The 25333-nt window shown below is 40.5% G+C and overlaps 3 protein-coding genes across 3 annotated transcripts in view; 2 read left to right on the top strand and 1 right to left on the bottom strand.

Moving 5' to 3' along the window:
• Nucleotides 1–3529: 3529 nt before the first annotated feature.
• Nucleotides 3530–5423, top strand: cd93 (CD93 molecule). The gene has a single exon (XM_080012357.1). The coding sequence runs from the start codon at nucleotides 3542–3544 to the stop codon at nucleotides 5315–5317; it is 1776 nt and encodes a 591-aa protein (XP_079868483.1). The 5' UTR covers nucleotides 3530–3541; the 3' UTR covers nucleotides 5318–5423.
• Nucleotides 5424–6568: 1145 nt separating this feature from the next.
• Nucleotides 6569–15107, top strand: gnmt (glycine N-methyltransferase). Its single transcript, XM_080012409.1, has 6 exons — nucleotides 6569–6892; nucleotides 9675–9802; nucleotides 9945–10058; nucleotides 10229–10371; nucleotides 12408–12529; nucleotides 12796–15107. Exons 1-6 carry the CDS (start codon nucleotides 6684–6686, stop codon nucleotides 12965–12967), a joined length of 888 nt encoding a protein of 295 aa, XP_079868535.1. The 5' UTR covers nucleotides 6569–6683; the 3' UTR covers nucleotides 12968–15107.
• Nucleotides 15108–15951: 844 nt separating this feature from the next.
• Nucleotides 15952–25333, bottom strand: part of LOC307238962 (synaptotagmin-14-like) — a 44710-nt gene continuing 35328 nt past the window's right edge. Inside the window, exons 5-7 of the mRNA XM_080012127.1 lie at nucleotides 20362–20551; nucleotides 18186–18242; nucleotides 15952–16703 (exon numbers count right to left, since the gene is read on the bottom strand). Of these exons, the coding sequence (XP_079868253.1) occupies nucleotides 16390–16703; nucleotides 18186–18242; nucleotides 20362–20551 (561 nt within the window). The 3' untranslated portion in view covers nucleotides 15952–16389. The remainder of the gene's footprint in view (nucleotides 16704–18185; nucleotides 18243–20361; nucleotides 20552–25333) is intronic.

Genomic DNA, 25333 nt, shown 5'->3' with positions numbered 1-25333 from the left:
TCCACTTGCAGTCTAACTCTGTCCTAGATGCAATGGCATACTCTGTGTATACTGTGTGTATACTCTGTGTTGTATGCCCAGAATGCTGACAGCACAGTTTAAAAAAATAAATAACAATAAAATATATTAAATAAAATTAAAATAAAACTGGAGCCACTTCCCCATATATATCAACAGGGTCAAAGTGGGGCGTGTCCCCAGAGTACACATAAGCGAGGGCCTCTCCTGGACATCAAATACCGGCTTCATTGTGAAAAAGGCCTAATGCCTGAGAACGCCTGTGCTTCCTTAGGAGAGCCTGCCTCTCCCAAAATACTCTGCAACTTCTACTGCTGCACCACTACAGGCATCCTGACCAGCTGCATCTCAATGTGGTACGGTAACTGTACATCAGTAGACCAGAAAGCCCTGCAGCGGGTCATCAGGGCGACCCAGCATATCACCAATACCCAGCACCCAGCCATGAAATAGATTTACCAGAAACACTCTCAGCATCAGCAGAGATCCCACCCACCCCAACCAAAACATGTTCTCCCCCCTGCCCTCTGGAGGCGCTACAGGAGCCTCAGAGCTCGCACTACCAGGCTCAAAAACAGCTTATTCCCCCAAGCTGTTAACCATCTGAACCTGGCTACCCACTGAACTCTACCACTTACACAAGCTCACCCCCCCTGAACCCTACAACACACAAGCTCCCTTTTCCCTCCATGTTCTACCACACCTGATCTCTCCCGTCGACCCCCTCCTTCCTTTAATGACTCTACTTTTGCACTTCTGCCATGTTTACAATTCTATATGCATAGCTCTACCACAAATGTGTTTTTATCTGCACTTATTTTATACAATGTATGACCCAATGTGCCCCCCCCTGCACCGTTTGGTGAAGCTGCAACCCCTCTTTTCAATGTGCCTGCACATTGTGTCAATGACAATAACATTTCATTAGAATTCAAAAAAGCAGGAGAATTGTATTTAAAATATATCACAAACAGAAGAACAGGCAGTAAAAAAGGCAGGCCTTGAATCTAATCTAACTGGAAAACTAACAAAACTAACAAATATACACTTTCAAGGTCACAAACTGGCATTTAAGAGACAAGACGAACTGACACAGAGAAGACAACACTGCAGACTTAAAATACAAGAAACATAAAAAAATACAGTGAAACTATTAAGGAAAACAAGAAGACTAAGGAAAACAAGGGATACACCTCAAGGACAACACCAAAATTATACACTGATTAAACAAAGATCACAAATCTGTGACACAAACAAGCAATAATTGCATTACAAAAATAAGACCAGCTGTAATTCTAAGTTAAGGAAAATTAAAATAATTCTTACATCAAATTGCTCCATAATCTCCCTACACATTAATTCACTGCGTATGCCAACTTGAAAGTTACCCTTCAATTGTTCAAGTAGAGATGTTTGTGAAATATACTGTTGGTGGCACAAAGGCTATGCAAATCAAAACATGAAAATCAATCACAGCTCCAATAGGTCTTCACTACACACAATTCCACACCAACCATTTAATTTATAAGCACTTCACAAAAGAAAACAGATAATCATTTGACATGCAATAATGCTGCCCACCCCATACTCAAAGTCACCACATTTACCACTCCTGAGATTCTCTCAATTCCCAAACAACCCATTGCAATTTTAAACAATAACTTCACGATTAAAAACTCCTTGAGTATATGGTACCAAATTAGGACAACTGTTTCTCACCCAGATACCTCAGACTCGACTCCTATTTGCAATAGGAGTCGAGTCAACACCTTCCCCGCTTCACAGTTACCTTCCAGTCCTGGAAACGTATCAGAAGAGTTACTGTAAGAGAGACCTGTATGTTGACAACAATTTTGCCTCTTTTGCTCAAGAAATATCACCTCCTAGCATCACATGGAAATGTCTGTTATAATATATCAGAGAAGCTAAATACCATTAAGATATGACAACCTATCCTGACTTACCTCTCCCCAGGTGACATATTCCAGACAACACCAGACTAGAACACAATCTAATGTTCTATGTAGAAAAGAAAAATGTAGCTTTGACTACAAAAGGTGTGCCATTGATGATGGTTGCAATGACAAAATGCTTGTGATCATAACTGTTGTCTATATCATTGCAATGTAGGATGGTCACTATAATGGCATACTAATATATTTTTTAAATATATTAATAGCACAATAAAAGGAAGAGAATTTCCCCCCCCATGTCTCTGTGTTAATGTTTCTTTATAGGCGTAAGTAATTATTGCTGAATATTTTCGTTCTTATGGGATGGGGTTTAGGAATGGTGCAGGGTGGGGACAAGAGCGTGGTTTTCACCATGTCCTTAAATTTTAATTTATTTTTCTTTCTTCCTTTCCTTTCTATTGTCTTAGGTTTGTAAAATTCCATAAATAGAGTATTTAAAAAAAAAGTTGGCTATGTAATAAGAGACCTGCAATTCTTCGCCTTTGAACACTGTATTTGTAGACAAATGCAACATAAGCCACACACCCAAAGGGGTTTGTGAACAGATTCAACAACATGTAAATAAATGCAAAAAACTGACACATTTTTGTGTTGAGATAATTGTGCACGGTAAACACAAATATAAGCGATATGATATTTGTATTATATAAATACATAACTTTATAGATAATAAAAGTTGGAAATATATGTATGAAATTTTCAAATGTTGAATAAGATGTCTGGTCGGTTTGTAAGTGAAGTTTCTGAACCATTGTACATTTGTGAAGTTAGGGGCTAAATAAGAAGTAGTTTCCTGCCATTGTAGTTGAGGCATGTCTTTTGGAACACAGGAAGTGAAATCAGCACTGAGAAACACACTGACAGCCCTTTATTACATGTTGGTACTTATTGACGTGTGTAATAGTGTGTAATAGTAAAAAAGTACATTGAAAATATACATTATACTGTAAATTGGACATAACCTCTTATCTGAGAGCAATACTCCATAAAAGTCTTTCAGAAATATTGAACTACTACTAAATTAACTACATATGTGTATATATATATATATATATATATATATAGTATATACTGTATATGAATATATGTTTTTCCCTCTGAACAATGAATATCAAAGTTACCATCTACATACACAATACACCAAGTATCAACCAATGGATTGGATAGGAGACGCTAATATCCCCAACCCAAAAAAATCATCCCATTAAACATCATAAGAATGTTTTGGGTTTTTTATCCATACACATGTTAGACATCTGTAATGGAAGAAATACATTGTAAATAATGTACGTTTTTTAAATCAATTGAAGACCTTAAATTTAATCTCAAATCGAACATGTTTTTGTTCAAAAGCGGGTGAAGACCTCTGGGGAAAAAGTTAAAGCAAAGGAAAGGCCATTGTTTTGTGCTTCCTCAAGAACGGAACTGGCCGTTGGTCAGATAAAAACCCATAGGCTAAATAATACTTCCGTCCACAGTTTGTGTGCATAACAGGATAAAGCAGCTTTATTGTTCCTTTGAATGCACCTTTGCTTGTATGTTGGTAAGGAATGGGCACAGAGGACTTGTCGCATTTATTAGGATTTCAGTCCATTTCTTCAACTTGGGCAACGATGCGGCTGTTTTTTCTTGCACAGTTCATCAGTACCTGCAGTTTGACAAGGGGAACTGATGATGACACGACACTGTGTACATCAAACACGTGTTTTACCTTGAATATGGACACAGTGAACTTTGACAGCGCCCGTCTGAACTGCATTGACAACGGTGGTTACATGGTGACTATTAAGGACAAGACAGAGGAGGCTGCGTTCGGATCGATTCTTTCTCAGTTCGTCAAAAGACATCAGAGGAGTGTTCTCAAGTTTTGGATAGGGTTGAAACTGCACAAGGGGGACTGTGTTTTGCCTGAGAGGACACTCAGGGGTTTTAAATGGGTGACACTGAGTGAAGAAACTCCTTATTCCAACTGGGGGGAAGAGCCCATCAGTACATGTACAGAGGAACGATGTGTCAAGATCAGTTACACGTTATCAGGTCAGAATATGTTGAAGTGGGTCTCTGGGGGCTGCAGGGGCTCTGCATTTTACATGTGCAAGTTTCATTTCAAGGGTATGTGCAAACCTCTGGTTCTGGCTGGACCTGGGCAGATAAACTACACTGCCCCATTCTCATCAAAACCACTTCAAACCGACATGAAGTCATTGCCACTTGGGACCTTTGCTGATATATTCTGTGATGATCATGACTCTGAACACTCAGTTTGCAGATCTAGTAGAAACTCCTACAGGTGGAGTAATGCGGGTCCCTTCTGTAAACCGACTTCAGGAAAACTAAATTGCGCTTTTAATAACGGCGGCTGTGAACATTTATGTTTTGAGGTCGGGGACGACACGCATTGCTCATGCAAGGAAGGCTATGAGCTCGGCCAGAATCAATTCTCTTGCCGTTTAAAAGACCATTGCGAAAACTACGCATGTGAACACCGGTGCGAACTAGGGTTGTCGGGTTATTCCTGCGTCTGTCCGCCGGGTTTTAAACTCAGTGACAACCGACAGAACTGTACTCATATCGAACAATGCGTGACCGACGCCTGCGGGGATAATATTTGCATTAACACGCATGGTAGCTACAAGTGTGTGTGTAGGAATGGATACGAGATGGTGGACGGAAAGTGCCGCGATGTGGACGAGTGCGCAGAGTCCAGATGCCCTCAGAGCTGCCTGAACTCTCTGGGATCCTTCTCTTGTCACTGCGACGCTGGATTTACCTTATCGACGGACGGCCACTCTTGCATAGACACGGACGAATGTGTTATCGATCGGTGCGAGTACAAATGCGCAAATGCTTTGGGTAGTTTCCTTTGCGCTTGTCCGAAGAACTTCCATCTGAATGGCGACGGGTTGACGTGCGCACCCGACCCGACGGATTTGCGTACACCTGCGCTATTAAACAGGTCAGATATAATGGAAGTAACAGCCGAAGGACAAAAAGAAATCACCGATGAACTCCGGACCGAGTCGGCGCACACTTTTGCGCCTGCGTTCGATTTTGTGAGCGTTGCGCAGGATGCGCAAGGTAATCTCACAACGGGGAAAAGCACCGGCAAAGCGCTCAACACAAAGGTGTTGAGCTGTGTGATTGGGACGATCGTTCCTCTGGTCCTTCTATTGTCAGTGACTGTGGTTATAGTCATATTTCGATGCGGTGGTTCCAAGAAAAAAGCCGAGAAAAAGACCCCCGTCCAGGGATACTACTGGGAGTCTCCGGTTCTGGAACCGCATCTCGAGAAATTATACCAGTCTGTGATTACGGATGATCTATGACCCGATCGCGAAAACCGCTACTATAGCACATTGATCCTACATTTTCCCAGTTGTTTATGTTATTTTCATGAATGTAGCTTTGCCGCCCTTCTTTCACACATAGAGGAACGCCTGTAACACACATTCTTTAATTAAAGTAATGTTTGGTTTATGTTGCAATAAACATTTGTGGTGTAAAGACTTCTGAGAATGTCTTTTCGACTGGATGGACTGATTTGTATGAAAATAAGCCAATTAAAACCCAATTATAAGAACGCATGCCCAGTTTTTTAGGCCAAAGGGGATATTGTGATGTATATGCTTCTCTGCTTCTCAATCTCTGGTTCTATCTGGTCTGTAAAAAAATATAAAACAAAATGTTGCAGTCAATGCCAGATTCAGATTAAGACCTCCAACTGTAAAAAAAAAAAGAAATGATATCAAATTAAACCCAGAAGTGTTCCAAGAATTTACATATTAAGATATTTTAAATGTGTTTATCGGAACGCACAACAACACAATATGACCAATTGTGCCCCCTGTGTAGCCTTGAGTACACGTGTACTAACAGTAGGTAGTGGTTGATACCATCACAACCCAGATGCTACCGGTTCTGTCTGAACAAGCCAACCCTTCTCCAGTGATGAGGGGTCAGTGGAGCAGCAGCCAATCAATAAGAGGGGAGTTCACCTGGCTCAATGATTAAATGTTCACGGTTAATAAATACAAGCACAAACTTTTAAGATTCCTTTTGTTGACTTTCTGTCAATTTTTAATGCACTTTTAGGAGCCTTTCCCGTGTGCTATACAAATCAAAGTTCAATATTATATTTTTTTTATCTATTTAAATGTTATAGGTGTTGCATTGTTGATTGTTGCACAATCAGGTATTACCTATATAATAACAGTCGAACAACGTGTAAGGATGATAAAGGAACAAGAAGTTACAATGTAATACAATTAAAAGCAAGTTAATTACAAATACAAATATTTAATAACATACGATAATAAAATAATAACATAAATAAAATGGATCAAATAAAGGGGTTTCTTTTATTAATTCTGTGTAGCGGGAAATAATAATATGCTTTTTTAGGAGAGGAATTTCAACATTTTTGCTTACGTATCTATCTCCGGGGTGTGTCGCGTTGCAGACGCGGACGCCTGTCGACGTCAACGCGGAAACGGTGACGTCACTATCCGTTTCCTCCAATAGAAAGGTAGGCGTAAGGCTACAGCGCCGTGTCATTGGCTTAAAGTTTGACTCTTGCTGCTCGTGGTATAAATGGTATCAATAACTCAGTTGTTTCTTTTGGAAGAATAGAAAAACAAGTCAGCGCCAGTCATCTATCCAGTGAAGCAGGGTCACTCTCCGTATTCCAGGAAGATGTCGGTGGACAGTGTTTTTCGGACGCGTTCTCTCGGTGTCGCTGCCGAGGGTCTTCCGGACCAGTACGCCGACGGCAAGGCTGCTAAGGTCTGGCAGCTGTACATTGGAGACACGCAGAGCCGAACGCAGGAATACAAGATCTGGTTGCTGTCGTTGCTGAAAGAGCAGGGCGTGAGGACGGTGCTGGACGTAGCCTGCGGAACAGGGTAAATAACGAAGGGTCGAACGGCTGACTGGACAGAACCCGGAATCCCACATTTCCGTCACGCGGCGTCCGAGATCGCAGGTGTATGGATGCAGGATAGGGTTTTGATATCGTTGTTTCTTTCTAGATCTAGAGAGAGCCACGTCCATGGGACAAACGAAAACTGGGCCTATTCTTTCGGCTAAGCTGAATAATGGAGTCCACACACACACACACACACGTATGAATATATATATATAATTATTTATTATTCCTGTTATTTATGAATAATATTATTGTGAATTTATTATTATAACTTATTATTAGCATTATATTTTAATACTGAAACTCGCACACTTCTTTTATATTATTGTTCTTATTAGGTGTCCAGCTCGCAAGGCTGGATTCCCGTTTTTTTTTTGTTTTTTTTAATCTCAGTGTATTTTGGGCTAAAGTATCTGAAACACAAAAACGGCAGTATGCACAGACATGGTTGAGGTCTCATTAGAACCAGGACGTTTCAGAATTCTTGTCGTTCGACTTGGATCAATATACTACATTTGGAGCAGAAATATGTGAAACTGTCGGGATTCATTCGTTTCAGGAACAGGCCGCTTTGTGACATCATCATTCAAGGTCATATAAGTTCAAGCCTTGTCTCTCGGAAGTCATTCCCCTCCAGCCACTTGCGAGTACGACATCTAGACAGACCGCTTGAGCCGGTACTGCATTTTAATAAAACTCGGAAAATTGTAATTTGTGCTGCATTATACAAAACATGTGACACAAACAGCCAATCGTACAGAGTAGAGAAACAACCATGTGACATGAACAGACAATCGTATAGCAGGAGCGCCAGTGCTCCCTCCATTCTCTCGCGGTCTCTGGCCGGCAGCGTGCAGCGATTATGAGGTCCCCCGGAGCTGACACGGTGGGTCTTCCTCAAACACCTATTTGAACTCGAACTCTCCCCCCTCCTAACCTGAGCCCGGCGCGGCCCCCATCCCCGCAAAAGGAGAGCGATTAAAGAAAGACCGTAAACCTTTAATATATTACCTAGCATGACTAGGTAAGCCTGTGTATTGCCACCTGCAGCTATATTATTATTATCATCATCATCATCATCATCAGTAGTAGTAGTAGTAGTAGTAGTAGTAGTAGTAGTAGTAGAATTTCATAATGAAGCCAGCACACCTCTTTTCAGGCTGGACCACTAATTGTTATGCCAAGGTTCTCAAACTTCCAGTTGGGTGGTGAAGCGAGATTATTTTGTTGAGTAGGGCGCTTTGTGACATTATCATCCAATTTGTTATGTGCAGGTTATGGCTCTGAACGCCCATTCGTATCGTGCAAGCTGCCTGCTACTCCATCGCTCTGTAGTTGTTGCAAACTGCGTGTGTGTCATTTTACCTGCTTGACGTCAGTGGGGCTTTTTGTTTGATATCTTGTCTCTTTTGCCTTTTTGGCAAATAAACAGATTCTGTTCGCATCTTACCCGGAGCCGTGTCCCTCCTTATTTTGCGGCATTCAAGTCAGTCATAGCATACAAACATATGTGCATTTTATTTTTGTCCCAAAAGTTTAAAAACTTGATGAAATGTCTCTGAGGGACATGCTGTGTTTAATCGGTTATAATTGAACCGTGTTGTTGGGAACTCCCACACAGAGTGATTTCCTTCCACAAAGGCACTGTGACGCAGGACTCTGTGGACTACAGGTAACAGGCGGCCACATTCAATACACATAATAATTCAAACCATTTAATTCAATACAATTCAAGTAATAGTATTTTTAATAATGAAGCCAGCACACTTCTGTTACTTTATTTTTTATATATATATATATATATATATATATATATATATACACACATACACACACACAAAATGGGCAAGTGTAAGGATCTGAGTGTCTTTGACAAGGGCCAAATTATGATGGCTAGACGACTGGGTCAGAGCATCTCCAAAATGGCAAGTCTTGTGGGGTGTTCCCAGTATGCAGTGGTTAGTACCTACCAAAAGTGGTCCAAGAAACTACAACTGGTGAAATGGCGACAGGGTCACGGGCGTCCATGGGCTCATTGATGCACGTGGGGAGAGAAGGCTGGCCCGTCTGGTCCTACTGTGGCACAAATTACTGAAAAAGTTATTGCTGGCTATGATAGAAAGGTGTCAGAACACACAGTGCATTGCAGCTTGCTGCATAGCCGCAGACCGGTCAGAGTGCCTCTGCTGTCCCCTGTCCTGTCTGCCGAAAGCGCCTCCAATGGGCACTACACCGTACAGTGTTTTCTAACCCATTGATCCCTGAATCCGCTCCACAAAATCCAGTTTAATCCCGAGTTGCATACATATTAATCTGCTCAATTCCAGTTTCTGGTGCGACCGGTGTTCACTGTTGTGAATGCACATTGAAAAAGAAAATGTGTTTCAATTATTGCTGTTGTATTAAGGGATACTCCTCTGACTTTAACTTGCCCATGACATAGATTGCTGATGCCATGTCCATCAGTAACAGCAGCTGTATATGTATACAAAAAACATATTTATTTAAAAGAATATTCAAATGACAATGACAAATCTCCAACTGCCAGTATGACGACCAGTTTTTTATGGTGGAGAAGGAAGCATTGGATAAATATAAGCAAGGTGTTAATGTATTATTATTACTTTTATTATTATAATTTACTATACTACTTATTATATGTACTACTGAGACCAGGGTAGTAAGAATAGTACCAAAGGAAAAATCCAAATAATTTAGAATGACTAAAAATTTTATTTTTTTATTTTTGTCTTTTGTAGAGTTGATTCCATAATGCTGGTTGAGGAGGGGTTCAAGATGGTGAGTGTGGATGCCAGCGATAAAATGCTCAAGTATGCGCTGAAATCCAGGTGGGAGAGGAGAAAGGAGCCAGCCTTTGACCAATGGGGTATGGAATTCCTTTGGCATTTTCTTCCAGAAACCTGAAGATCAAAAATCACTTCCCATCACTGATATCTCCTCGTTTTGAGTGTTGAGTCTCGGAAGCACGAGTTATCTCTGTGTTTGACCTTTGTTTGTTTTCTGTTAAGTGATCGAAGAGGCCAACTGGCTGACTTTACCAGAGGACATTCCCAAACCAGGGACCGGCTTTGATGCTGTCATCTGCCTCGGCAACTCATTTGCCCATTTACCAGACTTCAAAGGTGCACGAGTGATGCTATTTAATTGTGCTGTTTTTTTTGTAAATTTGATCTTTATTTAAAAAAATGCACCACATAAGAAATGTGTGTTTCATTCACTATAATAGACTCCTTGAAGCTAGTGGATATGTGTGTCATCATTTGGTTGGGGGCGGGGGGTGCTCTGCTCTCAGGGGACCAGAGTGATCAGAAGTTGGCCCTTCAGAACATTGCTGGCATGGTGAGACCAGGCGGTATCCTTATCATTGATCACCGCAACTACGACTACATTCTGGAGACCGGTCGGGCACCGCAGGGCAAGAACATCTATTATAAGGTCGGTTGCTGCACTGCATGAACATCGCATGAAGAAACGTAGGTTGGTGCGTGTTGCTGTGTCTGAAAAAACGGGTAATGGGCAGACTATTTAGTGCCGATTGTTCGCCTCTCTCACCTGAAGTCATTATAGAAAGGCAGATCCTTACCCATACCTTCACCACACCAAAGCCATCTTTAAAACAAATCCATCCTTGGCCTAAACCTAAAAATATCCATTTTCCAAATAACCAATGCTTCCAATGCTCCAATCTTCATGAATTTGTTTTGAGTCATGCTATAACATAGAATGGTTTGATTTATTTTCATTTCATATACTTTGTCAATCCCTCTGGTGGAAAATTATTTCTCCGCTTTTGCCCCTCCGACTATCGTATGCATCTAGGAGCAGTGGTCAGCCAAGTAGCGGCGCCCGGAGACCAGCTCCAGACCGATGCATCGGTCGGGGGGCATCGGCAGAAGTGTCCCACACTAACTTGCGTGTCTTTTAGGGGGTTGGGGAAACCGGAGCACACAGAAAGACCTGCATGAACACAGGGAGAACATGCAGACTCCCACACACAGAACATCCCCTGTTGGATTCAAACGATAGCAACTGAGTCATTCATTTTCGTAAACAATGTGCAAAAAGCTCCGACCTGCTCTTTTGGGTTCAATCGAGGGGTCCGGATGCGTTAAAATTTTTCGACCTGGATGATGCATTTCTGGTATTATGACCATAAGCCGCTCGTACTAAGTAACTGGCAAGCTTGCGGTATTGGAACCTATCTTAAAACAAGTGACACTGGCGTTCGGTGCTACCATATTTTCACAATGAATAGAACTTTTAATATCAATGAATTGTGTGCATTAATTAATTTGTGCTCCCTTTGCAAACATTATATAAAGGACGTTTTCAGCTCCTGTCCATTTATTGAAAATGGTGAATATGTGTCTGACTAAACTACTGTCCAGTCAGCAGTGATGGGCAAGTAGTTTGGTGGCTGCATATTCACCATTCTGTTCAACTTCCTGTTTGCAAAGAGTGCACAAATATTAATTTGTGCACTCTGTTTGTGCATGCATTTGTGCATGCAATTGTGAATATTACACACCCAATGTCAAGGTTAACAGTGTTATTTGCTTACTGTTTTTAAGCTAGGTTCCAATAATGCTAGTTAGTAGTAGCATGCTAGTTGCTTAACAACAACATAAAATAATTTAACTGATGTAACCTGCAATATGAATGTGTATTCATTCATACTTTATCGCGTAAATAGCAAATCAGAAGAAATACCCTGATCTTGTCACCCCAGTGGGAGGGAGTATTATACAGTATGTGTTATGTAATCATGTGTGTTATAAACACGACATTTTCTACAATTATATTTTTTACGACAGGCATTATTTATTTTTTCCCATTTAAGCATTTTATATGCGTCCTAGGCTTGGGCAGATTTACGATTAAATCGTTGATGGACTACTGTCGATCTATTGACGTTGATGACGTTTTTTTTAATGTTTTTTTATCTGCCAGGAAAAATCAGAGCATTGAAATGGTGTAAGTGTAGTTTACGGTATTCTGAAACTGGAGCGAAGGGGTAGAGAGGGGGCGGAGGCTTTCTCCCTCTACCCTCAGAGCTGTCGAGTAACCAATGGTGACGGGATCTCACTTCCCTGCTCTACATGCCCGTGCAGAGACTTTGAGGGACAGGTCAACAAAAAAAGTGGAGTGGAGTTTCTTTTGTTTCTCCTCCAGACAGTGGTGCGCGCCGGCTCCTGTGCCTGTCTTTTTAATTTAGATGTATTTATTTTCTTTGTTTCCTGCATGTATGAAACAACATTTTTAAACACCACTGAGGTAAGGGACTGTCCCACTCTGTACTGTTCCAAAAGAACCTGTGTGTCCCCCCCAACCCCGATAAAACCGTATATTCATTTGCTCTCATCACCGTTGCCTTGCACTCATCACTGCAGGTGAGCAGCTGGATACTCGTTCCTTTGTTTTGTGTGTTGTGCTTTGTTTATGCGTTTAATTGTTTGTGTGTTATGCTACAGAGTGACCTGACTCAGGACATTTCGACCTCAGTATTATGGGTCAACAACAAGCCCCATATGATCACCTTGGACTACACTATTCAGGTGCCACAAGCTAAAGTCCACGATCTCCCTGAAGTCAGGTAACTTGATAGCACTTACTCAGATGTTCTGTACAGGAGAAAGGGATTTAATTAGGAATTAACTGAAATGGCTTTCCTGTAAAAGTTTTCCAGTTAAATCATTAATCACTGTTTGAATTATATTCCAACATCCCTGTAAATTCTGCTGTATATTCTGCTGTTGGATTAAATATCTAATAAGCCTCACCTCATACTATTCGATGTAGTTGATGAATATTGTCATGGAAAGATTCCTAATTTGCCAGTGTTGGTGTATTGTTCTACAGTAAATTCCGCTTGTCCTACTACCCTCACTGTCTGGAGAGTTTCACATCTCTTCTGACCGGAGCCTTCCAGGGCAAGATGAAGCACAGCGTCTATGGAGACTTTCAGACTTACCACCCCGGCCAAAGCAATGCCCCATGTTACTTCATTCATGTCTGCAAGAAGACAGCCTAAGAATAACAATCTGCCCATCTCCACCCCTTACAATCTCCTACCACACACACCTGTCAATAACCAACTGTCTACCCGATGAAGCCTGAACATCATATGCCCTATAGGAGATGCAATATTCTACATAGTGGAATACTTACCATCTTTTAAAAATAAAGCCTTGTGTATATTTTGGCACTTGCAAAATGTCCTTTAGTATTCCTAAGATTGATTAAAATGCTAAAATTTGATAACATCACGCAGAAGACTCCTGTATGCTATCATTTTTACTTTCTAAAATATGTTGAATTTACCTGCCTCACCTATTTTAAGTTTTAATTTTTGAATTTGTTTTGATTGCAAATTTTTGGGGTATGGGACAAATGTTTTGTGTAATTTTGTTTAATTTGCTTAGACCACCAGTTGATGCTAATTGGTCATTTTCTTTTCCATTTTTTTTTTTTGGCAGCAGTTCTTTCGCCTGTGGTGCAAAGTTGCGGCCAGAGGTCTGCAGCGTGTGATGCAGCCTTTACATGGCATTTTCAATTTGACTATACAGTAAAACTGCATATCCAGTAGCTGGCCAGTTGCCACCCACTGACATGTTTCACACCGACTACTTTTAAGTTACAATGTACATGATACATTTTCTGACACAATTCTGCCAGGAAATGTAGTAAAGTAAAAGAACTTTGCCTGTACATTATACTCCATGTATTTTAAAAATGTTGATTCACCACAAACTTGAAAGGTTCGCTGTTTGTTTAATAAGAGAGTGTCTTGGAAATAACTCCAGGCAGTTTTACAGTATTAAAGAAGTGTACTCATTCAAAAGTCAGTGAATCGCATTACTTTGGTACTGTACTTATGTTCATTACTTGTAGGTAAAAGTTTTTTAAGACTCCGAACAGGATGTGCATGAGCATCTGCAGAAAAAAGGTACAGTAGCACTTTTTTTATATATATTATTTGCTATTTTATACCAGAGCCTAATATGGATATGAAACATTGACTTTCAATACATTTAAGCAATTTCAAATAATCAATATAAAATAATTCTGACATAAGGTTTAAAGGCTTTTTATCACAAATCATAGACACATAACAACTGAATGAATGCCCCTCCCCAAAAAAAGAAAAATAATGACAGTTACATCCACTCACAAACAAAATGTTCTCATGGAAACAAGTATGGCACCAAAACCACCACATTGGAAGGGCAGCAAAAAAACACTCAAAGAAAAAACGACCTTTACATCTGCTTTAACAATCGTGAAGCCTGGTGGAAAACGTACCACGAGTAAAATAAAAATATATGCTGGAAACTGCCGTTAATACTTTGAGATAATTCTACATTTTCTGAACACACTGGATAAGGATAAGAAGGATATGTTTAAAAAGATAAGGATAAGATAAGATATCTTAATAAAACTGAAACATTCATTTTGAAAAATAAAATTGAGCTATTGACAATCGCCTACTGGCCAGGTATGAGGTGTAATTTCTGTTCTTGCTTGGCACTTTTTTGTTGCTCATTACACACAATTAAATGCTGGAAAATTTTGGAATCTAAATTTCAAAGAATAGCAACCATTTCAATGTGGTTGAATTGCAGAATGCTACAATTTCAAATAGGTCATAGTCCGATTTTCCTCCTTTGCAAGTATTCAGTTATACACTTTTAATTCAAACTTTTACCCAGGTTTCAGTCCAGAAAGAATACCTTCTAAGACATTCTGACATTAATGTTTTGAATTGTGCTTGTAGCTGTTTGACTGTGGGATCTGAGGGTGTTGCCATGTACACTGATATATGCCCACGTGGCCGATATCAACCTTCAAGGTGAATTCTGAAAGTAATCAGTATTTTGGGCTTATGTGAACATTCCAAAATAAAAATGAAAGTAATTCAGAACAAATAAACAATACAAACAAACAATAAAACTTCCTTACCTTTTTTTCTGGGTTTTGCCGTAACTCCCACCTTGTAGTCAAGTTGTTTCGGAAAATAACTTGGCAACCAGGTGGAGGAGGCCATCTTGATAAAGCTACCCATAATGCTACAATAAGTTATAGGACTCTAGCTTTTCAATTTCCTTGCAATATGAGTTGATTTGTCTCAAGTATAGCATTGTTTTGATTAAAGAATGCCTTGATTCCTTGAACTGTATGCCACTACTGAGTTTTTAAACGCACACATAAATATCTAAACTTGTAAAGATCGCCTCTCAGAGAAATTGAACATGTTATTGTAAGAAAACTGGTACAAAACCAAATGTCCTGATATCTGTCTGTGTCCCAGAAACTCCCATCAACCAATTTTAAAGGAGCAATCAGAGGTTACGCATCACTGGTTTGTTCCCCAAGTCCTTCTTTTCCAAAAGATCAGTTCAGATTCGTCAGTTAGAAATGTTGCCCTTTTTCATGTCATGTCTAAGTGTCCAGGATGTGCATTCAATGCTGTATTTAATTAATAGTTCATCTGTTTTTTTCTGTTAAATAAAAATGAAATTGGAAAAACAAAATCCAGTAGCTTGTGATATACACAAGTAGATAGGAAACATAATGAGGTACATGATAAACATTCAAGACGATAATTTGGTTTAGTTGGCTCACACAACAATATACAGCAACTACCTATGGTTTCTCACATAAGCTCATACAGAACCTGTTACCAGTATCTACAAGCAAATACACTTAAATTTAAACTTAACTGTAGTACCACAACAGGCAACAAAATAATGTATTATCTGATGTTTGCTAATGAAATATTTCTGGAAAAGCTACAGAGCTGCTCATCCAACTTTTCCCCCTTTTGCAAATGTTGCAATTCCAATGAAACATGAACACTTTTAGGTTACTTCACCATGTTTTTATTGGTGTTCTGAGAGATGGGCTCTTATGCATTTCAGATGCCTGTTTGCTGTATGTGCCATCAGGTATGTGTTTGCATTTGTAGTTTTTGAAAAAGATTAAGGATTAAATAGTAAGGCAAAACATTGTGTATGCTGCCACTTCATCCAAAGCACCAGAGCCTTCAAAGGCACTAGTCTTCAAAAAGGAATGCTGGGGATGATGAAAGTAAGAGGTCTATTTTCTGTTAACTTGAAGTGTGATGTGTTACCAAGACAACCTTTTAATGTTGCCTACTTAACAGCCTAGAGATTTGACCACCCTGTCCAGACTTGGACAGGAATAAGATGAGGCTTCAGAGTCAAATATAGAACATACTCCAAAAATGTTGTGGTATGGGTTAGGTTATTACAATCACACTGCACTGGACAAACAAAATCAATGGCATTGTTTCACTACTGTATTTGTATCTTCCTATTCAAATACAATGAGAAACAGAATTAAATTAGGTGCTGGGTTAAAGACACACCATGAGTCTTGTTTCAATAAGGTTCTTCTCATTCTTCTCCTCTCTACCTCACTACTCGTTGACTGCTAAGACTCCAACAAACTGTGCCAGCAGCAAACCTGCTGACCTTTGCACTCCTTCATCCTGGTCCAGTGATTAAGCTCCTCCTCTGCAGAGCTGTTGAGACCAAGTGAAATCCAGCCAATCAACTCCTTGCGCTTCATGCTTCGCTTGTTGAAGACAGAGAGGATGAGAGTGACATCAGAGAGCTGAAATAACGCCACCTGGAACACAAACGTCTCCCTGTAGGTAGGGTTGGGCTGACCCCGACGGATGGAGGTCTTGCACTTGGACATCTCCTGGCCCATTGAGTTCAGCAAGCTAAGTTTGACATATGTATCTGAGAAAGAATCACACATACACAAAAATTACAGAAGAAAAGGCCCAACAAAACAATATCACTTTAAAATTAAAAAATTATGCACAAGAACACGACAAAAATATCTGTAATATAATACATTACTTAACCCATATTAACTGGTTTCCATCATTTATAGCTGTTTATGTACAACCTTCTTTACTTTAAAGAACCATATTGCCCTGCTTACATTAATGCAGATGTAGCCAGAATCAATAAAGGCCAGAACCTGATAAAAATGCATAGCTTGTGAAGGTTTTTTTTTTTTGTTTTTTTTAATAAATGGTATAACATAAAAACTCTTCTTCTTCTGGCTGTCTTGTTAGGTTCTCCCTTTTGAAAGGGAGATATTCTTTTAATGCCAAAACCTTTACTCAGAAATTAAAGTATTTCTGATTCTGATTCTGATTCTCCATTGGACTCGTTTAAGCACAGTAATCACCTGTGGCAGAGCTTTAAGCGTCTAAATTGTGTTTAAATGATAATCACACACCGTATGATAAGGGTGTTTGCATACCCTTTCCAGTACAGGTACTTCTCACTTAACGACCAACCTCTTTAACGACCATTCAGACTTATGACCAGCTTTCTGACCAGTCTGTATTGAGCGCTGCGTACAATACCACGACGTCTCAGGGTCAAGCATCTCATCGCGTATCACCCTTTATATACTGTATACACTATGTACACTACATATACTATATACACTGTATATACTGTATACATTTTATCACCATTCTCGGTCTCAGTCTCGTTCCCGCAGTCTGTCAGTATTCACTACACTGTGTTTACACTCGCCACGCCTCCTTACCGTGAAATAACACGGGTCCTCGCTTACCAATTCACTTAGTGACGTGGTCCTATGAATTGAACTCAGTCTGTAAGTGAGGAGTACCTGTATAAATAATTGTTTGAAATACAAAAAGATAACACAATTGATGTTGTGAATTTCCTTGTGAATCAGTGTCCATATTAAAAACAAATACTTATTAATTTTATCAACACACAAAAATGTCAAAAGAAACATTTACCAGCAATAAGAAACTCATTTAGCAGGTTTCCAACGCCTTCCTCATCAACTGAATGACATGCCGACCTCCCCAATTCTCTGTTAAACATAACAGCTTTTGTTGCTTTTTGTTATTCTCATGGTTCAGGCATGGAAAAGCTGGGGATTTCTTAATTGTTTATTTGCTATGAAGCATCTTCATTAACAACAAAAACAGTGTTAAAAAAATTGTTAACTGCCAAAAACCACCTGCAACTCAAAATGTCTTATGATCTTCATAAGGATTTTGAAAGAGAACATTTTGAAGATGAGGAATATATGCATATAAATAGAGAATATTTGATATTCAAATATCTGACAGCTGGTTATTGACATTTTCATTATAAAGAACACATTTTGCTAATCTTATAGTGTATCTTATAACAGAGAAGAGAGAGAGGAGCCCCAAGACTCACCTCTGATAATGTAGAGTTGCCCACCCATCAGATGTTTCAGACAACAGAACAGGCCATCTAACAAGTAGGTTATGATGAAAGAAGAGAAGCAGGAACAGAAGTCAGCAGGTAGTTGGGTGAGAAGAAATGCTTAGTTTGCAGGTTGTGAGAGAAAAATGCAGATGATAAATTCTTTGAATGATTTTTCACATGTTTTATATAGTACAAATAGCCTTTTTTGTATGTTACGTAGCTTTCAAAACACATTGCCTTGGGGTTTTTAGTCTTTCAGCAGGTCATATGAAGAGACGCCGTTTTCCAACAATGCAGGTCACATTCCATCTTCACTCAACCTTGTTTGAAGATAAGGATAACCCCAGGGGGTTTGACGGACCATTTTGGTTTGTTTTATGGCACAGTAAGATTGTATCTGTGACTGGAGTTTGACTGTTAAATCACTGTAGGAGGGTAACACCCGGGGATATGATTGAGGGGCCATAATCTTGTAAATGACACCTGAGCATTGGCACACGACCTGTCATCGGTATAAAACCCTCTTCGTCAGAAGCAGGGGCAGACTGATCAGATCACTGTTTTGACGCATCTTTCTCTTTATTCTGCAGAATAAATATCTTTAATACTCTCATTTTGTTTTCCTGTAGTGGGCGGTTTAACCTCACCAATCATGCAGTGAGAATTCTCCAACAAGGTGTAACACAAAGGTGCTCAAAGGATCACCGGTACAATTTTACAGCTTGCTGTAGCTTGCTTTTTTGTCATTTAGCACAACTTTTGTCCAAAGCAACCTACAATAAGTATTTTGTCAGTAATATCAAACCACTGCATATCACAGTCAGCTAAACCTCTCTAGCAATAAGCAACACTAGCAGAATTGTATTTTTTTTTTAGGACAGTTATTTAGAATGTAAAGGGAACATAGATCCTCATGAGATAGACTGGTCAGCACACTTAGGGTGTAGGTGTAGTTTAAGAGATGGGTCTTCAGTCTGGGAGGAAAGACAGAAAGCGATTCAGCAGGAACATAACCTGAGGACAGGGAGGAGTTGACTGTAAGGAAGGGCAGGATGTCCAGGGAGATGGTTTGGAAAAGAGTGGAGGGGATAGGATGGAGGGGCAGATGGTCGTATTGGAGTATTGGTGTATTGGACGGGTGTCAGCACATCTTATTCTGAGAGAGGATGGTAGGATGCAAGTAGGAGGGGGTGGTGAGTTCAAGATAAGCTGTTGTGACACAACGGTGGAGGTTGTATCACCGTTGTGGCAAAAATTCGTAGCTGGGAAAGAGGAGCTCTGTCTTGTCCAGATTGAGCTTCAAGATGTGCCTAGACATCCATGCATTTGTGTCTTTAAGACATGCAGAGATGCGCTTCTTGATATATTTTTCCAAGGAGGGAAAGGAGAGATAGAGTTGATAAATAAATAACTTGCTTATCAATGTAGCCAAAAGTTGCGTGTTGCTACAAAATGTGAATACAATATTACATATTTGTAAAGGAGTATAAAAAAACTATATATTGAGCAAACAAGCATCTAATTCACAAAGCACCTGCAAATGGTGAACTGCACAGATAAGTACGCTGCCACACAAATAGCGTCTCAGTGTGCCAGAGCTATTTGCACATATTTAAATTTGGTATCATTATTTATACATTTGGCACAAAATTGGCTCTTTTCTATGCAAATGAGCCTCATTACAAAAAGCGTCCAATCACAAACACTGGCGCTAATGGCCACACGCAGTTGGAGTGAATTTATTACCATCTGCAGAGTGCTGGTGGTAATTGCGCGGAGACCAAGAAATACATTAAAAAAAGGCAGTGGTGCATGATCATCTTCAGAGAACTGGTGCAATTAAAGCAAATTTATAAGGGATATCACACCCAGGATTTCAAGTGATCTGTAAATTATGTTTAGCCATTATAATCAAAATTATTATTACTGTCACGGCATACTGTCACAGAGAACTTGAATTTCTTACGTGAAATGTTTTATATATACACATTTTATTCATGTAATAAATTAACTGTGTGGGAAAAATACGTTTTATTATAGATTTACTCATACTATTTAAATGTTGTCACGGCACATAAACCTAAAAATACTAAGAAAAACCAATGATGCTATTTCTCTGCTGTAATTTTTGACATTGACTTACTGTAGTATTAAGTATACTTACTGTGTGGCTTGTTTGCAGCAAGATTTTTGAAATGACAACCTTTGATGACCTCCACAGAGAGATGTCCTGTTGTGGCATTGTAAACCAGTCCCACGAGGATCTCGGGTGAGGACGTCTGACTGTCTGACTGGAACAATGAGGCACTTTCACTTCCAGACATCTCCGAGAAGCTTATCTGGGCCTCCTCACCCTGGAAAAATTGGCAGCAATTTAGAAAAGCGTCCACTCAAATATCTGTGGCAGGCCGAAGCTGTGACCAAACATAATGACTTAGACCTCCCATGACAACTTTAGGCTTAGTAATTTGGGAGTAGACTGTCAATAGTCAAATTACTACCAAACCCAAGATGATATCCAGCTGCCCACAACCACCTGTGTGTCTAGAAATACGCTCTGAATATTTTATTTCATGACACAAATGACTAAGCGTACCTCAAACTACACTCTCTCACTCTGTTTACTCAGAATATGTGACAACATTAAGGACATTGGCCAATGGACAGTGGCCAGTTTAAAATGTAGGTATAGAAAAGGTGACAAAGCCACAGAAGAATAGGGATAGAATATACAGTATATAGAATAAAGAAAAATATAAACTCTTGCAGGGAGCATTATAGCCACAATTCATCATGGTTTCAACAAATATTTAGAATTAATTAGACTTTTATGAGTCTAAAATCAAGGCTCAAATCAAGTGAATCTATTGGTAACATTGGTAACATTTGTTTGTAAAAATACTATGGCAATCAATTATATAAACAGTTTGTGTTATGCTTTACGAGTTGACAGCTAACAAGCTTGTGCCTAAAAGAAAGAAATTGAAATCTCTCAAACATGCCCGTCAGTGTCTTACCATTGTCTTACCTTGTCTACCTATTTGGTTAGATTTGTCAAAATAATAAACTTACCAACTAATAATGCATGACATAAAAATCATTATTTTTGTGATGGAAATAAAGAACTTAAAGAATTAAGAGTTCTGTTTTAATAATTAATAAAACTTTGATTATTCCTTGAATGAAATTGAAATATACTTGTACATTGTGTTCCAATACAAATCGTATGTTCTGCAACAAAGGTTCAGTGAGATGACCAAAACATGACCCCATATCAGTCTTGGTAGCATGCTGAAGTGTCATTGAGTAAGACACTCAACCACCTAACTGCTCCCCGGGAGCCTCTATAGAGCAGCCCACTGCTCCCAGATACGTCAGTTACTAGGATGGGTAAAATGCAGATAAATGCATTTCGTTACATCAGTACTTGTACTCTGTGCAATGACAATTAGTTGAACCTAAGCTGATTAGTTAATCTAAATACATTATCTTTACACCTTCTCTGCACTTCTTATTCCATTGGGTACTTGAGACACACAACTTACTTTCACGCCTCCTCTACTGAACACACAACCAAAAGGTTAACATGGGTATTCTCTATAGTCAGGGATATTTTGAAAAGGCATTGAGAGGGTGTCTACGAGTCAGAAAAGCTTTGTAGTTTTCCTACTCACCGACAGAGCACAGCATAATTCGAGGATGACAGTCATGGCCATATTGTCTTGGAGATTGTGCTTAGTGAGGTAAAAACCCTTTTCTCCCAGGATCTTTTCCCTCTTTGTCCGTCGCATACTATAAAGGCTGATACTAACGGCATAGTTTCCAATCATTTCTGACTCCATGTGGCTGAAGCAGAATGTCTCTGTGAAGATGGGGCATGGGCCTCTTTGACCTCTTTGCCCGTCTTTGACCTCTGCTTTTTGGTAGGCAAGAGAACAAGGTGCACCTGCCAGTATTTGTTACCAATGCTTGAGGGCAGGTAAGTCTGTTGTCATTGCCAGTATAACATACACTCACTCAGCTGCCACTTTTTTGGTGTTTACCTGCTTGTTAATGTAAATACCAAATATGCAACTCAATGCATGGCAGCATGCAGACGTTGTCAAGAGGTTCAGTAGTTGTTAACATTACATTACATTACATTTAGTCATTTAGCAGAGGCTTTTATCCAAAGCGACTTACAATTATTCAAACACCGACGGACGCAGCCATCAGGAGCAATGAGGGGTTAAGTGCCTTGCTCAAGGACACTACAGCATGCTAGCAGGAGGAGCCTGGGATCGAACCAGCAACCTTTAGATTACTAGACGACCAGCTCTACCTCCTGAGCTACCGTCCCCCCCCTATTGACCGTTAAGACCGAAGTTTAGAAATGGGGAAGAAATTTGATCTAAGTGACTTTGACCCTGGACTAATTGTTGGTGCCAGGTGGGGTAGGATCTAGTATCTCAAAAACTGCTGATCTGCTGGGTTTGTCACACATAAAAGTCTCTTGAGATTACAGAGAATAATTTAAAAAAAAAAAACAACAGTTCTGTGGGTGAAAACAGTTTGTATACGAGCGGAAAATGGCTAGACGGTTTGAAGCGAACAGGAAGGCAACAGTAACCCAAACTACACTTTACAACAGTTGTTTGGAGAACAACATCTCTGAACACACAATACATGGAACCTTGAAGTTGATGGGCTACATCAGCAGAATACCATTCCAAGATCAACAAAACTGGACAGCAAAAGATTGCAAAATGTCGCTGTGGCATTTCTGCCTGCCACATGCCACTCAAGTTGTGTTTTCAGGGCTCTCCGGCACAGAGACACAGAAGATGAGCGGTTGCAGACACCAGTTTATTGTAGAGAGGAGGCTAAGTGGAATTAGCCAGGAACATGTCATGACAGGGCTCCTATCCTGAGTCTGTGTGAGGATGGGGGTTTTAACCTGTTGCTGCCAGCTGCCATCACCTAGATGCCCGGACCTGGTTGCCCAGAGTAGCACGGTCAACTGACATCCTTCCCCCAGGGAGACGACAGACTGCCCCCTCCTCCATTCTGGAGCGTGGGGCCTCGGGCTGCTGCACTGGCTGGTGAAAGCGTGGATGGACTTGGCTGTTGCGGGGCTGCTTGGTGGGGTGGCCTGGCTGCTGGGCTGCTGGATGGTCCCGGCAGTGGCTGCTAGGCGGAGGAGCTAGCCGCAGACGGTTACCCATCATGGTTGCTGCAGCTGCTTCTCTCCCGGTCTCCTCAGTCAGATCCCAAGGTGTTCCTGGTGCTAGTCAGGAGAGGGTTGGTGCCGGGGCCGCCTGTTGATCCACTGGTGGCTTCAGGGCATCTTTGGATGGCCCCTCTGTGTCCCTTTCCCGTGCTGGAGAGTCCCTGTTCAGGTGCCAGTGTGGCAGTTCCACCTGCCACACTGGGACCCAAGTGGCATTTTCAGGGCCCGCCGGCACAGAGACGCAGAAGACGATGGGTTGTAGACACAGTTTATTGTAGAGGGGAGGCTGGGAGGAATTAGACCAGGAGCAGATGGAAAATGTCATGATAGGGCTCCTATCCTGAGTGTAAGTGAGGATGGAGGTTTTAACCAACGAGCAACATGTATGCAGCTAGCCTGACCCAATCACCTAGATCCAGGTCAGGTGTGGCTGCTCAAACCAACCCATCCCCACACCACAGTCACCTGCTTGACAAATCTTGCTTTGCATTTCTGCTGCAACGTGCAGATGGTAGAATTTGGTGTAAATCACATGAATCCATGGCTCCATCCTGCCTAGTAGCAACAGGTTAGGCTGGTGGTGGTCTCACAAATCAGACTTTTAAAGAGTCTGATGGGAGGGACGCGGAAATGTATGTCCATTTATAAAAGTGAAATGCCCCATTTGCATTTCACTTTCTTTTGTTTCCTATATATATATACCAATGATGTTGCCAGGGGCAGAGATTTGTTAGCACGCTTTACATGGAATAAGTCCCTACTGGAAACAACCTAATCTTGTTTCCCAGGAGTCCCAGAACGTACCATTAAGGAATTGTACTTCTTCCAAAATTGCTACCAAAGGACTGATAACCAAAACGATAGCATAGTCTTCCCAGCTTCTGTATCCCTCCTTGGCTGATAGCGAACACAAACTCGGCAAGAGCTATTAAACTCAACTTAACCCGTAGCCAGTGGGAAGACAAGCTAAAACATCGTGTCCGGACACCAATGTTCTTAGACAAAGTTTCTGTGAAAGTTTCCAATTGTCAATACCATGCAGACTGGCCACTGCATAAATACACTAATTTAAATCCATTAAAACACATTAAAATCCTCATCTCTAAATGACATCTTGCCACTTGTGAAGGAGTTTATCCTCTGTATAATATCCCCACAACACTCCAATAACAAAATGAAAAAATTAAGCCAGCCCCCTTCGAATCTCTGGTTTCCGGCACAAACTAGGAGGTGCTTCCCCCCAGAACTCCTTTAAGAAAAGGACTACTGGGATCCAAGATTAGGCTGGTGGTGGTGGTGCAATGAGTGGGGAATGTTTTATTGGCACACGTTAGTTAATACCAATGGAGCACGGTATAAATGTTACAACCTACAAGGGTATTGTTGCTAATCATATGTATTTCTTTTTGGTCATATTCTAACCATCTTCTATAATTGAATGACATGTTCCTGAAGCATAACATAATGCACCATGTCACACAGCAAACATCATCCCAAGCTCCAGTGACCTCTACAATCATCAGATCTCAATCCAATAGAGCACCTTAGGGATGTGGTGGAATGGGAGGTTTGCAGCATGAATGTGCAGCCAACAAATCTGCATCAACTGTGTGATGCTACCATCTCACATGGGCAACATGGACCAGAATCTCGAAGGAATATTTATTAAACATAAAAATAATACCTTGTTGCCATGCAGAATTCAGGCATTTCTGGGGCAGAGGGGAGTCCCACCCAGTACGATAAACAAGTACATAATAAAGTGGCCACTGAGTGTATTAAGACTACATTTTTTTCATGTTCTGACTAATGTTTCCCATTTTCTAAAAGGAGATTTAAGATGTTTTTTATGGCTTTATGTTTTCCTCATTGGACTGCAGTCAAGCAAAGTGATAAGTTGCAGCAGAGCAGTTAAGGTTCACAAAAG

The sequence above is a fragment of the Zeus faber genome, assembly GCF_960531495.2.
Source record: "Zeus faber genome assembly, chromosome: 13".
NCBI lineage: Eukaryota > Metazoa > Chordata > Actinopteri > Zeiformes > Zeidae > Zeus > Zeus faber.
This window is presented reverse-complemented; position numbering and strand designations above follow the sequence as displayed.